Genomic DNA, 15673 nt, shown 5'->3' on the forward strand with positions numbered 1-15673 from the left:
GGTATCTACAGCCCCTTTCTCACACATCCTCCTGCCTGCTGGAGCAGCCCAATCCTCTGCTCCCCGCGCTCCCCCGTTGAGAAACCCTGCGTCCACCGCTGGGGCCGCGACCGCACTTCAAACGCGCCAGCCCGACCCCGGCATTGTTTGCCAGGGAATTAAAAGTGCAAGGCCAGCCCCAGCGAGTGATTTAGGTACTGAGACCAGACTGAGCCCTGCAAGAGCACGGGCAATAAAACGCTTCGCTGCCCAGCAGCCTGGGCAATTTAAGGGTCTTCCCACGAGGAGGAGGCAGAGCCCAGAGGTATGAGGAATGAGATCGGGGCTCCAGCATGTGAACGTGGGGCAGGAGCATCTCCTGGTGCTCACAGACCTGCCCCACCAGAGATATGGGCTGGCCACCTTGCTAAAGCAATGAAGGTCACTCAGTCACTGCCATTACTGATCCTCACGGCCCTGTGTAAGCTGCTGAGTGGAAAGACTAGAGACCATGGGGGCTAGATGCACAGTGGGATGCTGGCTCATCTGGAGCATGGCCAGAGCTCAAATGGTATGGGATAGAGAGATGCTGGTCCAGTGACACAGTAGGAAATGCTTGCCTGAAAGGCCTGCTTTGCTTTCAAGGTTTTGCAGACTTGGGGCAAAGAGTTCAGGACTCCGTTTTTGAAATGAGATCAGCTACAGTGCTTGTCAGTAAACATCCCTGTGGTGGTTTGTGATGGGGTCTCTGGATGAAGCTTTGAGCAGAAAAGGGCTGTTAAATCCTTGCTCAGTGCAAAGAGGCCGGGAGGAGATCTCCTTCCTTCAGCAGACCCCAGCACATGGGATCAGGAATTGTCCTTCGTTTTCCCACCACTGCCCTGGCAAAAGGATGCAGCTCAACACACAGTCAGCCTCTGCAGGGACTGTGCCCAGGGGACCATTTCTAACACCTTTCAGACCTTCCTTTGCCACCAGAAAAGCATATACACTATACCAGCAGCTCCTGATGGCCCCAGCTACAGTATGTCCAAATTCCCCTTTATCCAATAAGCCCTTTCCCTGCATCCCATAGTGCTGCCGTGCTTGGGACCATTCCTATAGTGGATTTTAGGCCTTATTATGTTATTATGTTATTTTGTTACCCTTCTTTGTTCAACAGAGAGGTTATTTCAGGCCAAACAGAGGCAACGCGGGTTCTGAAGAGCGCATCTCCTGCGCCTGCCCGTCCCCATCCCCGCGCCATGGCGGAGGAACAGAGTGTTTCAGTGCCTCCTCCTCTGTCACAATGTTTTTCAGCTCCACCAAGCAAAGTGTCCAATTAGAGCAGAGCCTCTTGCTTCCATCTTTGCCGACATTTAATTAACATGCTGCTGCTGGCAGCCGCTGACAAATTCCAGAAACATGTTGTAAAGGGTTTTTGTCTTTACCCAGCATGGAAAATGAGGGTGTCATATCCCAAGGGGATGTGAATAGCTACTTTTGACTCCCCCCCTCAGGTGTGAGAATTACAGCTAGACGCAGTGAAGAGACCTATCCGCCCTCCTACCTCCTTTTTATTCCTCCCCTTTTCCTTTCCTGCTCCTCACATCCTAGCACCTTGGAAAACACACAGCTTTTAGGCCTGATTTCATTCCTGTTTCCTCCGACTCTGGTTGAATCCTGATGGTCCAGTTAAGAGCCCAGGGCTGTGCTCTGCCTTTGGGCTCTTCCCATGAGGACAGCACCAGTCAGTAGAAGGAGTGCTCTGATGAAGCAATGGCTGAAACCAAAGCAGAGGACAGGGTCGTGCCAGCCTGTACTGTGCGCACAAACAGGGCTCCCAAGGAGCTGATAGAGGCCTCAGTAGAGTAGGTCAAGAGAAGGTGATGGCGGAGGCATGTGAAGTGTAGCCAGACTCAAAGCCGGCCCTCACCCAGGCCTGTGCTTCCCACACGGGCTCAGCTATGGCCGTGGCAGGTCTGGCTGCTGCCGTTAATGTTAACACAAGCCAAGCGTCCCCTCTGCCTGTGCTACCCTCACAGTGCCGTCGCCTGTGCATCCACACCCAAGTGTCCCAGCACCTGCCCTTGACCATGAGCAGCCCAGATGCCGCCGGCATTTGGGTTACATCCCACCCTGCACCATTACCGACATGAGGCTTGGAAAGAAGAACACGCTTCCATTTTATTCACAAAGCTCGTTACAAAAGCAGAGAGAAGGGCAGAGCCGGGCATGTTGTCCTCATGGGACGAACATGAACCATCGCCCGCCAGAGCAGGCCCCGGGTCCCTGTCGTGGCGGGCAGCCGCTCTCCGCCATGGGGGGGGCAGCGGCCGTGTCTCATGGGGGCTCATGGCGAGGCGGGCTTGTCGGGGTGGTGCATGTGGTACACATCGCTCTCCTCGTCCTCCGGCACCTGCGGCGGCCACAGCCCCCTCAGCGCCGCGGGGCCACAGCGCCATCTTGTGCCGCCCGCCCCCCGCCGCCGGCCCCGCAGACCCCGCCGGGGCAGCGAGCCCCCGCCTCACCTCCCAGTAAATGTCGTCCTCGAAGCAGTTCTCGTCCGAGGCATCGCCCCAGATGGGCAGCTTCAGGATGGCCCCTGGAAGCACGATGGGGTTGTGGGGTGCGTGCAGTGCGGTGGCTGCAGCCCACCCGTCCCGGCAGCACAGGGGGCAAACGCGGGAGCACCGAGCCCCATTCGATCCTTTTGCCATGGGTTCCCTGGCTCCTCTGCGGCGGTCCCACTGCAGGGTGTCCCCTGCCCGGGCTCCCCTCCTGCTTACCCACAAGGGCACCCCCGGCAAAGGCCATCAGCAGAGACACCACGATGCCGGCTGCCTGGAACCCGCCTTGGACGCTGGGTGTGCGCGTCTGGTAGGGCCCAGTGAAGTCAAAGGCCTTGATGAACCTGCAGAAAGGGCGAGAATTCCTCCTGGCAGGAGAGCTTTCCGGGCTCTGGCCCTGCTCCATCACGGACTCCTCCCTAAGCCCCATCCCTCTTCTGCAATGGACCAGGAGAGTGGAGTGTCGCAATGACACGAAGCACTGCTCGCTTCCTTCTTCTCTGCCCCCTGGCAAGGTTTTACCCAGGAGGAGCCCAAATAGAAACATTTCCTTTGTATTTCAGACCTTCAACTTCACCTGACCCCACAAAACAATGCCGGGATGGAGGGCGGAGGCTTCCCCACCCACCATGCTCCAGAATAATGCCAAGCCATAGGGTTGTGGCTCCTTTTTGAGGCCACCACAAGCCAGCTGCCAGAGGTGAGTCTTCTACACTTCAGTAAGCCTGACACTGTCAGCGCACCCCATGGTTTTGAGGGCAAAAGGGGCAAATATGGACAACTGACAAGAGCTGTCAATTGCTCCTTGATCCCAGACCTAGGAGACCCTGGTAACATCTGTTCTCAGGGAAGGTTTTCAAGCTGCCTTACCCTTCCTTTCCATACACTTCCTCTGTGGCTGCGGCTGCAGTAATGGCCCCCACAATGCCTCCAATAAGGCCCGGCATGGCGTGGAGGTTGTGGATGCCACACGTGTCCTGGATGCGCAACCTGGACTCCAAAAAGGGCTGAGAGGAAGGGAGGTATAGAGGGGTGAGGGACATGAGCACAGCCCTGGGAAGGATTAGTTCATTCCATGGAGTACTGGGATAAGTAGAGAAGGAAGAGTGATACTGTGCCCCATTAAAGAGCTAGGGGCTTGTAGACATAGATGTGAGCCAAACTCAAACAAAATAACAACATATCCTCCAAACACTCTCCTTTGGGGAGACTGAACCTTCCTGAGCACTTTGGGGCAGTAAATGAAGCCAGAAGTGCATCTACATAAGAGATGATGGAAAGCAGTAACCCTCAGAGGGAAGTGAATCCATTTCTGGCCTGCATAGCAGGCAGACCCCTAAAGCAGCACTCACCGTGAGGTAGACATAGCCCACTGTGGACACAATCCCAGAGATGAACCCAACAATGAGGGCACCGTATGGAGTCAGCATCATCTCCGCACTGGTGCCCACAGCCACACCTCCTGCCAGCGTTGCGTTCTGGATGTGGACCTGCACAAGTAACCACCCTGTTTTGGCATCTCGGGGAGACTGCAATTGCTCAGGGATGGTGCGAATGGCAAAGTGGAAGAATCAGCACTGAAAACGTTCCCAGAGGAAACTTCAGGGCCTATTTTCCTGCTCACTGGTGAAAAACAAGAGAAGAGGCAGCCTCTGTCTGCAGCACAGGCGCACAGACTCCCACTCCTCGTACCACACACGTTCTTTGCATCCACAAATCCGGGTGGGGAGTTGTGATCAGATGGAAATTGTCTCACCCATGTGTCACGCAAGCTCTGCTGTCACAGAGACATGTCACCCACACACATAACACGTACAAGTCAGCCCCCCGATTGCTCACGAGCTGCTGCGCAGGCCCTGCTCAGCTTGCTGGAGAGGGCTGCTAAACATGGTTCTGCAACGTGCTCATCAGTAGCAAGTCCAATTCCTGCTGTGACTTAGGTTCACCACATGCAGGCATCACCCTTCACCTCAAGCACTGCAGGACTCACTTCCCACTTGCTTATTCAGTATAGCCTGAATGCTGGTTTCACCATCACACCCTAAACCCCAGCATCTGTTCAGCAAAGGACAAGTGCCAATCATTTCCTGGACTCTCAATCAACTTCATTATAAGTCCCCTGAGTTCCCAGCTTACCATGTCAAGCTTGCCTTTCTTCTGCAGCATGCTGGAGAAGGCCACTGTGGTGAGGACACAAGCAGCCAGTGAGCAGTATGTGTTAATGGCAGCCCGGTGCTGGGCATCCCCGTGCTCAGATACTGCTGAGTTAAAACTGGGCCAGTACATCCATAGATACAGGGTTCCTGATGGGATGGGGAGGAGGGGACAAAGAAGGGTAAAGAGAGAATATGGGAATTGAAAAAAAAACTCTAAAGAAGATCTTTCTGCCCAGTGGGAAGTTAAATCTTGTAGTTCTGCTGTCCCAGAGTTTCATCCGTCATAATGGGACCATCTGGCAGAGAGGGGGACCCAAAATACATCCTTGTCTTCCCAGGTACCATCTCAGCCCAGCCACTGATGAAGGGAGCTGAGTAGCTTTGAGAGGCAGAAGACTGGGATACAGATCTTCTCAGGCCCAGATCCTGGTTTCAGTTTGGTTTTCCCAGAGACACCTGAGGGACCACCCCTCTGCAGCCAAATGGTCCACATGTACCAGCATCCCTGAAGCAGGGGCTGACTCACCGATCATAGCGAAGAGGTCAGAGTGGTACACAGAGCCCTGCTTGTCCTTACTCTGCTCCAGGTTGGGTCTGTACAGGATGCATGTCACTGTGAGGCCGAAGTAAGCTCCGAAGGTGTGAATGGTCATGGAGCCACCTGCATCCTTAACCTGCAGCCATGGGAGAACAGAGGTTTGCTTCTACAGTCACTGCTCATTCTGGAGCTGAGGTCTGTTTTGCATCATGCCCAGATTGTCCTCCCACTCTTCCTTCCAGCCTGCACTTAGTCATGGGGAGAGGTGCACAGAAACGCTCTGGTCTTGCTATCTATCCTGCTTTCTTGGTCCTGTGCACAACCATGACATTCCTTTTACCTTCCTCTTGCAAGGCATCAGGGCAGAAGGGAGTTTCTGATGTGTCCTAATAGCAAATGGATTGCAACAATAGCCAGGTTGGCTTCTAGGTGCACTCAGTTCTTCTGGCAACTTGTTCACTTCTCAGCCCTCTAGGCCCTCTCTCAGAGAGCAGGAACCCTGCCTCTGTCAGCAGACATCTCATCCTCTTTGTCACTTAATTTCCTTCTACAACACCCATATTCCAGCAGGGGAAACAGATGAGAGGGAAATCTCAGGCACAAAGAGAGTGACTGGTCCTTTGTACTAAGACTCATCGTCTGCTGCTGCAACAGAGAGAGCCAGTGCCCTTGAATTGCCAGGCTTGTGTGTAAAGCCATAGAAGTTGGCTTTACACAGGGAGGAATGACCCCCTCCTTCATAATCTGTCTACTTTTTCTGCCTGAATGCTTGCATTTCAAATGCTTATGAGGCAATGGCTTGGTGGAGCCATGGCAAAGGGAGACCATTTGGTGAGACAGAGAGGAAGGAGCAGAACCAACCTGGTTCTGCCTAAAGGCTTACATGAAGCAGGTTGAGGAGGATGTACTCATTCACTGCGAAGAGCGTGACTTGAAACAGAGTCATGATAAGGAGCTGTATGGGGCTGGTTTTGCCCAGGATGGCCCCAAAGGCAATGCACACAGAGCCCACACAGAAATCAGCATTGATCAGGCTGGAAAAGGGGAAGGCAAATGGTGGTTTAATAAGGAAATACGCTTGTGTAAATCACTCTCACCCACCCCATCCATCATTTAGGAAACAGCCCTGGATTTCCCTTTGACCTTCCTCCCATCCTTACATACTGTCCAGAAAAGGTGCTTTCCCATATTATTTCAATAACATGGATTATATGCGTTCCCAGCACTGACATGGTGCCCAGTTTGGGATTAAGGGGTGATGCTCATCTCACCTTTCCCTTTGAGCACCTTAATGGCAGGTATGTTTGGGCTGAAAGCTGGAAAGCAAGTGGAGGTATGTGGAGGGAAGACAACATTTACAGAGACTTGATTGAACATCATAGAGGGACAGATGCTGGCAGCTGCTTGCCTCCCATCCCAGCTTTTCCACTGGCTGGCACCCCAGAGCCCATCTCCTCCTTACTTCTCCACTCCAATGAGTATCTTCCCATTCTCAAAAGAGTGAAACCAGCCTTGCATCAGGAGAGCCCACTGGATCCCAAAGGCAGCAAGGAGGAAATTGAAACCCACGGCTCCAAATCCATAACGCTTGAGGAACATCATGAGGAAGCCAAAGCCCACAAAGATCATCACATGGACGTCCTGGAAAGCTGTACAGAGTGAAGGGACCATCAGCTCTGGGGGGACAGCAGGGCTGTGAGTGCCATTTGAAGTGATGAAAGGAAACTACCCGCATCAGTGGCAATAGGGGGGAAATTCAAGAGGAAAATGTGTGTTTGTCCCAAGTCCCCACATTTCTAAGTCTGAGAATGGCTCAGGTTTCATTAATTGGATTCTGGTTGAAAGGATTTGTCTTGAAAGTATTCATGCAAGAGAAGATCGGAGGCTAATGGAGTGTACAGAGGAAAGCATTTTAAATTCAGTTTAGTTTTTCCCTTTACAAAAACCTCAGAAAATGCATGTAAAATGAGCAATGAAGTTTTATTAAAAACACACGGATGGTCATTTTGGGTAGGCCCATCTCATGCAGGGTCTGGGGAAAAGGCTCAGAGCAAGAAGAGTCCAAGAACAAGGGAAGTTCACAAATACATTTTTCAATGTCGCTGAAATCAGTGGCAAAATACCCTTGAGACCGGGATCCTCTTTGTGAGAATTGGAGTGCTTAAACCAGAGAGACCCAGTTCTTCCCATAAATGCTCTGACCTACTAACTCAAGCCCCTCAGATGCCCTTCCCTGGGGGAAATCAAACCTGTGTGAGCCTCCTCAAAGACCTTCTCGGTGCAATAAACCTGCTGTATAAACCTGCTGTACTTTTAATGCTGCACGTTTCTACCAGATAAGCATCTCTTTGCAATTAAGTGAGCTGAAACTCTGCAGAGGTACAACTGAACCATGCAAGCCCTCACAGTGGAGGCCTATGAAAAGAGCAGGAGACTCAAAGCTGGGATCTCCTGCTGGGAGACTCCCACCTGCACACCCTCACTTTCAACAGGTAAACATAGCGTTAACAGAGCTACTCCAGCTCTGTGTTATGCAGCACACAAACCATTATAGCCATTAAAACCAGTAATGTTTGTGCACCTCAAAGAAGGCATAAGCTCAGGACAAAGGCTGAGAACCTGCTATACCCCAAACCTGTGTTGAAATCCAGCAGCCCCAGATCCACTCCTGCAGGGACAATGGTGTTGTACCTGCTGCTTCCACTAAAGGCTGGATGAGAATTTGGGTGAGGTGTTGCTCTACAGAAGCCGTGGCTTTTGTCCTTTGGTGCTTTACAAGATCTTGCAGCTTGTTTAAGGACAAGCATTTGGACAGACTCCAGCAATACAGTGTCACATTGCAGGGACAGGTTAATCTGCTCTTTAGAAATCCTCCCCATGCCCATGAAATCACTCATAAAAAAAGGAAGGACACAAGACCTGGAGCTGGCACTGTTCAGCACAGGTCACTTCAAACACACTTCTCTGAATGGCCAAAGAACTAGTCTTCCTAACTCTGGTTTCATCATACAATACTACAGACTCTCCCTCTGCAGCTGTATTTACTCTTCCCACCTCTCTCCTCCAGTGCAATCAGCACAATACACAGCCAGAATTATCTGATGCCATTTGCATTATATATTCCCACTTTCATCCTTAGAAGCAGAAATACACAGGTCAGAGTCAAAGGCAGGGATTGTGTGCCCTCTGAATACACAGAGGATGCCCACTCTGTGTTAGACCCTGTACAAACCCAGGAGGAAGAGCAGGTCTTTTTTTTCAGGCTGCACCCAGTCTAAAACCTTTTTCTAACCCTTGCAATTGTTTTCCCTGAAGAAGAACATCAACATCACTCAGAGACAACGAGTCTTCAAGGTGCTGCCATGCCCCAAAAGTTTTGTGACCCTGCTTGTGTGGGAGGACAACAGGCATCACTACCAAGAGGAAGTGTTTGGGCTTTGGGAATGCTACCTGTACCAAAGAATCTGGTTTCTTTTCCCTAGAGAGCAAATGACTCACCCGTTATGGAATATCAATGTGTGATTCAAAATGAGAAGGAATTGGCACACAGGACCTGGCAACGGGTGCCACAGTCATGCATAGGCTCCCCTCTGCCTGCCTTCCCCATCATCTCTGGGCTTGGAGGACCTGCCAGTTCATCACTCCTATCCCACTGCCACCTGGGACAGGTCCTATGGACAGCAGAGGTTGCAGGCATATTAGTATAACTGGTCCTTGGGTGTTCCACCATCACACTCTCTCCTGAAGACTGCTGGATGGACACAGAGATCAAAACGCCAGGGCTTGGCCACCTTGCCATGTTTGTCCATCTTTGCAGAGAGAGAACATTTGTAATTAGATAATGGACAAAGACCAGTTGTGCTTTTGGGCATGTGAACCCTTCTTCAGGTCTGCAACAGAAACGTAATGCAAAGCTAAACTGAGCTAAGCAGTTGTTCTTGGGTTCATTTAATTGTGTGAATCCATGCAGCCATCTGATGGGGAATATTTGGCACTGCCAAGCAGAGGTGGGGTATGAGGACAGAAGAGATGTGATGTCCTTAGCTCCTACAAGCTCTTTCTTGGACCCCTGATGAGGACATCCCAGCACATCAGTGACAAGAGCATCCCTCAGGCACTGATGCTGCCTCTTGCCAACCCGCCTGAGGTTAGTCCTAAGGCCAGCCATGGCCATACACTAACCCGGAGGCCAGCTAAGCAGAGGTTCTCTAAGCAAATCCTGTTCAGAAGTTGCTAATCCTCAGCAGCTACAGGTTGCTATAGCTCCTTTGATTTAGCAGGTGTTTTTAATGGAAATGTTCTAAATAGATTCATGACTCAGGCCTGTTGCTTCCTTGGAAACAATTGCCTACAGAAGCAGCCTGTTCTGAATGGCTCACAGCGATGACCAGCCCTGGATATCAAAGGTGGCCAAAGGCACTGCATGACCGGGAGGGCTTTAACCGCCTAAATAATCCATGGGGCAATATGATGCAGCGACCCAAGAGCCCTGGGAGCCTGGCAGGTTAGGAAGACTCCGGCATGGAAATGCCAGTAGCTAAAGGGTAATTTACGAGTGAGGGGGAGGATGTAGGAAGGGGAGGAAGATGTCACAGGATCTCAACAGCCGTTCCTCCGTATGCACAGAAAAGCTCACTCTGATCCAGAGCTGACGGAGGGGGCAGCAAGCCGACACTTGCCGGGTGCTGGGAACACGTCAGCCCTATTCCTGGAAAAAAGACATCATGGAACCCTGCTGACACAGCCCCAAGAGGGGCCGCAAGGCTCTTCTCTTACTCTTTGGTGAATCCCAAACCAGCCTCAAGGCAAGAGCCTGCCTTTCCGGCAGTCAGTGGAGCCATCGCTTCTGGCAGGCTCCACCATGGGATGGGATGGGATGGGATGGGGACCAGCCAGCACCAGGACTAGGCTTTCCAAATACTCACATGGGTATCGGAAGTAGAAATCATTCTCTATGTCACTGGTTATGTTCTTCTTCTGCTTCTCTTCCTCCCAGTGTGCATCAGCTTCGGGGCCAAAGCGCACAAAGACCCCAAAGAGAACGATCATGGCCACCTCCCAGAGGAGGCACACGAGCGGGAGCCGCCAGCGCATATACGTGTTCTTCGCCATGCCCTGGTGCCTCGGCCTCTCCATCCGCAGGGATCCTCGAGGGCTCTCGTCCCCTGTGCCTGGCTAAGGCCGGCGGCATATATAGGAGAGGGCGAGGTGGGGCCCAGGGAGGTGCCTGCGGCAGGATCACGTTTCAGAGTCGGGGAGCTTCAGCTCCTGTCGCTCTCCTTCCTCCGCGGGAGGAGGGACAGGGTCCCAACACCTTTCCTCCGCGCTGCTCAGAGCACCTCTGAGCCCTGCCTCCAAGGGGACCAGGAGATGTGGAGGGCAGCAGAGTGGGGAGTGGAGCCCGGGCGTCCTGCCCCCTGCTCTGCCCGGCCACACACCTCTTCCCTGCCCCTTGCAGGACCACCCTGATCCTGAGCATCCTGCCTCCCTGCAGTGAGTGCTCCCGTCACCGCCCCGTAGCGCCTCGCAGGCACCCTTCCCCAGTGAGCACCGAGGGTGAAGGCAGGGTGCCCCTTGCTGCAGCTCTCTGCTGTCCTCCATGTCTTTGCAGGGCACTGCAACAGCCTCAAGAAACCCTTTGTCCCAGGATGAAACTGTTGGCTCCTTGCTTTGCAACATGCTTTAGGACGGCTGCCTGCACCCTGCAAAACCATGGTGGAGATGAGCAGGAACAGGCTTGCCATCCCCTGCAGGGCAACTCCCAGAGCCTCTTGGGCAACACCATTGTCACCAGGGTCTGTTTCCTCTCATGAGCCTCTGCCCTGGGTGCGGAGATGGAGGGACACAGCACTGCTGCAGCAGGGATCTGCCTGAGTCTGCCCACCCCATGACCAGAGCAGTTAGCTCCCTGACCAAGAGCAAACGTGGCTGAGCCCAAGGATCACACTCGCTTGTGGTGACCAGAAGATGAGGTATGGGGCCACCCCACATCCCTGCCGAAGCAGCCTGAGTCACTGGGCTGGCTGCAAGTCCCACTATTTGCTTTTGGGAAAGCAGTCTGTGGGGGAGTCCCAAGAGGAAGAGGAAGATACATGCTTGAAACCAAACACCAAGATACTGCATTCGTGCACAGACGTGCAGTGGCTCTACCAAAGGCTCTGCCATGGATCTAGAAGGATTTAAGTGACATGTGTCATGATTTCCTGAAGTGATTTACTCAGCACATCCTCCCAGCAAGACAAGCTGGGACTGCATAAACCAGGGCAGTGCTCTGAGGTAGTGCTGGAGATGGGGCTGGAAACCTCACTGTTGCAGCCTGAATGTCCCCTCATCTGGTATGGGGCCTCTTTTAATTCATAAACATAAACACAATACTCCTTTTTTCCCCATGGTTTTGAACCATATGCTCTTTTCCCAAAGAGCTGGGCAAATCCTTCAGAGGGATCCCAGCTCCTTCCTCTGCCTGCAGATCTCAGAGATGCCTGTCAGTCAGTGTTCAAGAGATGAAAGACAGCAGCCCAGGCAAGCTGCCCAAATCTGCTGATGGCATCTAATTGTGTCCTGCAGGCTGAGCAAGCAGCACTGATTGCTGTGATGATTAGGCAATAATTTGAGTTTATTGTTATTTTTTTTTTCCTTGTTTGCTTTCTTCTCCAAGTGACAGATGGCAGAAAAATGCTGTAGATGGTCTTGAAGAGACCATACAAAATCATTCTCCAGTCTCATCTGGGCCCCATGCTGGCTGTAGGACAGAAACAGCATTGGGAATAGCTGGGGAGATGCCGCTCAGGAGCACTTCTGTATGGCAGAGGAACTAGCTAGTGACCAGACACACACTGTGGAGGGTCAGCAGCAGGACAGCAAGTGAACCTGGACAGCAAATGAACACCAGACCATGGCAGAGCATCAGGGGAGCACTTGTTTGGGCTGCAGATCAGTGCTGTGCTTCTCAGCAAGGGTCCAGACCAGCACCCGCCTCTTCATGCCCACGATGTGGCTGAGGAAAAGAGGACTCCATCTGCCTTGCCCTTGCCCTGCATGAGCAGAGCTTCATGTGGCTGGGGTCACTTGGTGAGGACTCATAAAGCAAGTGGATGTTGCTGTTGTCCTGAGGACCGGCCCTCCGTTCAGCAATGCTGCACAGGGCCCACCCAGTGTATTTCTGGGTCTCCCATTACATGTGGTTTCTGCAGGACAGTTCCAGGTGTATGCACCAGGAAAGAAGAGATCTTCAGCTGGAAAGAAGCTGAAATCCCGAAACAATATCTGAGCCCTAATCACTAGAAGCACTGTTGACAGCTGCATGTTCTGCCAGCTACGTGGTAGGATCAGTCTTCAGCCCTGCCCTAGAGCAGTTCTTAGACACCTTGAGAAAGGCAAGACAGGGGCACAAAGGACCATTTTATAACAGAAGACATGTTGGTAAGGTAGCGTAGCCACCAGCAACCACAGTCTGTGATTCTTCTTTAGCAGGAGGAACCAAACTGCAGAGCTTCTCTAATCTGTGGTCTCATTGAAATGTCAGCATCCGCAGAAAAGCAGCTTGTGAAACCCTTGCACAGCCCAGGAGGCAGCAGCTCTGTCCCCAGCCCCTCTCTCCTGTGTCTGGAGGCCGAGGACAAAGGCTAATGGCTTCTCCCCCGGCCCGATAGTCTCACCTTGCTGCACTGCCTTGCACTGCCCCTTCTTATCAACCTGCAGATCAGCACTTCACCACTGCAGTCCCGTCAGAGCTGGCATGCTCCATTGCCTGCCCGTGCTGTGACAGCCCATTAAAGGACCAGCTTCTCTCCAGGCTCTTTGCAGGGCCTGCCTAACACTGGAAAGGCTGACAGGGCCATGCCAGCTCGGGTGCCTGCAGTGATGCTGGTGAAGAGCTTCCTACACTGGGTTAGATCAAGTCCTTTGCATCTGTCCTACAAGGCTCCTAACTGCCTGGTAGGATGCACGGGGCAGATTTCCAGGTGGCCCAGTCACATATACCAAGCCTGCTCCACCAAATTTAGACCATCATGTCCAGCACCCATAAGAGGGGCAAGGTTTCCCCGAAAACTTGTTGGGGGAATAGGGGCAGGTACATTTGTCCTTCTGCTCTGGAGACGTGGGACTAGATCTTGGCAGGGTTGTACAGGACTAGTCTCATCTGGGTCTCTCCCAGTTTCTCACTTTTATGAGCACTAAAACTATTTGAAAGATGTAAAAACCAAAATCTAAAAGCACACAGAAATCCCTCCCTCCTGTCTGGAGGCCTCGAGGCAGCTTTACCCTAGAGAGGAGAGAATGAGGGCTCCCTGGGTCACTGTGAACTGTTCCATCAGTGCCTTCCTGCTGTGCCTTACCCTCACCTTTCCCTTCTTTATCTCCTGACAGCTCCACGGATTCACTGGAATGAGGAGAACCAGGTAAAACCAGGTAATCCCAGACATACCCACATGCAGCAGGCAGTCATCCTCGCTCCTGCCTGGATCTACCCCAGAGCGCACACTGTCTTGCCTAGCTCACTGGGGAGCAGAAGCCACCAGCATCAAAGGTGACTCACTGCTTGTGCAGGTCCTTGAGGAGTATCCCAAGGGTGAAGCATCTGCGTTAATCCAAACCCAAACCTTTTTTGGCTTCCTCAGCAGAATGGCAAACAAACTTCCCCCCGTGTGGGACAGCGTGGTGGGATGGGGGGAGATCACAAACTCATTTAGGTCTGAGTTCTCTCAGGCATTTTTTTAGCCTTCACCATTAAATACTAGTCAAAATAAAGCAAGACTTTTTCTAAGTTTAACAAAAATTAATCCCAACTGGATCAAAGCACCAACCAAACGTGAGCCCCATTTACAAACAATGTTTCTTGTGCCCTCTCCTGCCTTCCAAGAATCTGCATTTATCAGCAAGTAAATGATTGTCCAGAAAGAAGCCAAAGGCTGTGTGTGAGAGAGAAGTTGGTGTCCTTGGAGAGCAGGCATGAGGGCGAGCAGAGGCGTGAGCAACTCCAGCTGTCACACAAGGAAACATGCAGGTCGCTGGGGCTCAGCCACCATCTCTGACGGCTTTTGTGAGAGATCGATGGCCTTGGAGAGCAAGAAAGGAGCAGGGGGTTGGGCAGCCGGCGGCAATTCCCACATCAGGAGCTGCCAGGCTTTGCTGGAGAACTCCCCCTCGCCCCCAGTTTGTTTGTGGTCCCTGTTGGACAGTGATAAGGCAGGTTTTGGTCACACTCTGCTAAGTGCCCTCAGCTGGTTGCTGGGACAGGCGCCAATGGCTGGGCAACGCAAGCAGGAGCATGGTGGGGCGCTGCTCTTCAGAGCTCCAACAGGGGAGTGGTGCACTGACAATGTCTTATAGGGCCAAGAGGAGCAGGAGCCCCCATCCCATAGGCTGCCCACCACCCTTCCATCCAGGCAGCCCTGGTGCCCTTCCCTTGCTCTCAGTGTGCAGCCAAGCAGGTCAGCTCCTGGCTCCAGCTCATTACACCTGCCCAGTTCGGCAGCACAGTGAATGGTGCTTTGCTGCCCACTGGTCTTTGTTGCTTTATAAATACAAGTGCTGCTGGTGACACTGGTTTGTGCTGGGGCATTCAGGCTCTGCAAAGAAGGGTGGTGTGGACATCTGGGTGGCTCTGGTCTGCAGGGTGTCCTCCTCCTCCTCCTGGTTCCCAGTGTGATGCATACACACATGGATCACCCTGTGACTGCTGCCACCCATGAGGTTAAGTGGTGTGCCAGGATAAGGGGCTCAGGGGCAAGGGGGTCAATGACAACCCAGGGACTTCATCCTCTCCCGCCAACCATGAGCTCCTGTCCATCCACAGCCCCCTGCCTTTGCACCCATAGGGGGCAGATTGGGCTGGACTGGGCTAAACTGGACTGGGTTGAGCTGAGCTGTAGTAGGCTGGACTGGGCTGGGAAGATACAGGCTGGACAGAGCGGGGCTGGAGCAGCTCATCTCAGCCCAGCTCATTCCAGTTTAGCTCAGTCCATCCCAGCTCAGGCCTGGCCTGGGCTATGCTGGGCAGGACTTGACTGGGCTAAACTGGGCTCGACCGTGCTGAGCTGAGCTGAGCTGGGCTGGGCTGGACTGGACTGGTCTGTGCTGCGCTACCGTGCCCTCGGCTGGACGGGACTGGGCTAAACTGAGCTGGAGTAGAGCCCAGCCCAGAGCCTTCACGTCACTAACATCATGGGGACGTCATCGTCTTACAGCCAATGAGGAGAGAGTAAGACAGTAACGTAACCGCCGCCTTTAAAATTTAAACCTGCTCTCTCCGCCCTCTGGCCTGTGTCGTCACGGACCCTTCCGCCAATCGAAATGCGGCGCTCCCCCTCTATCTGCCTACGCACGCCGCGGCAGCCAATCAGCGGCGAATACTGCTCGAATACCCGCGGCGGCCGCCAGCGCGCGCGCTGCATTGCGCAAGCGCGTCACATCCTCGATGCGGCCGCTGCCCAATATGGGGAGCGGGC

The 15673-nt window shown here is 53.0% G+C and overlaps 1 protein-coding gene across 1 annotated transcript; it reads right to left on the reverse strand.

The window, feature by feature from the left end:
- Positions 1-2256: 2256 nt before the first annotated feature.
- RHCG (Rh family C glycoprotein) lies at positions 2257-10419 on the reverse strand. The gene is made up of 10 exons (XM_061446779.1): positions 10148-10419; positions 6685-6871; positions 6106-6256; positions 5211-5358; positions 4665-4831; positions 3881-4018; positions 3399-3535; positions 2748-2872; positions 2490-2563; positions 2257-2377 (listed from the first exon to the last, which is right to left on the reverse strand). Exons 1-10 carry the CDS (start codon positions 10356-10358, stop codon positions 2312-2314), a joined length of 1404 nt encoding a protein of 467 aa, XP_061302763.1. The 5' UTR covers positions 10359-10419; the 3' UTR covers positions 2257-2311.
- Between the last annotated feature and the right edge of the window lie 5254 nt (positions 10420-15673).

This window comes from Pezoporus flaviventris, unplaced genomic scaffold (assembly GCF_033815535.1).
Source record: "Pezoporus flaviventris isolate CSIRO_AGI_PZ_B2104156 unplaced genomic scaffold, CSIRO_AGI_Pfla_v1 ptg000006l, whole genome shotgun sequence".
NCBI classification, from domain to species: Eukaryota; Metazoa; Chordata; class Aves; order Psittaciformes; family Psittacidae; genus Pezoporus; species Pezoporus flaviventris.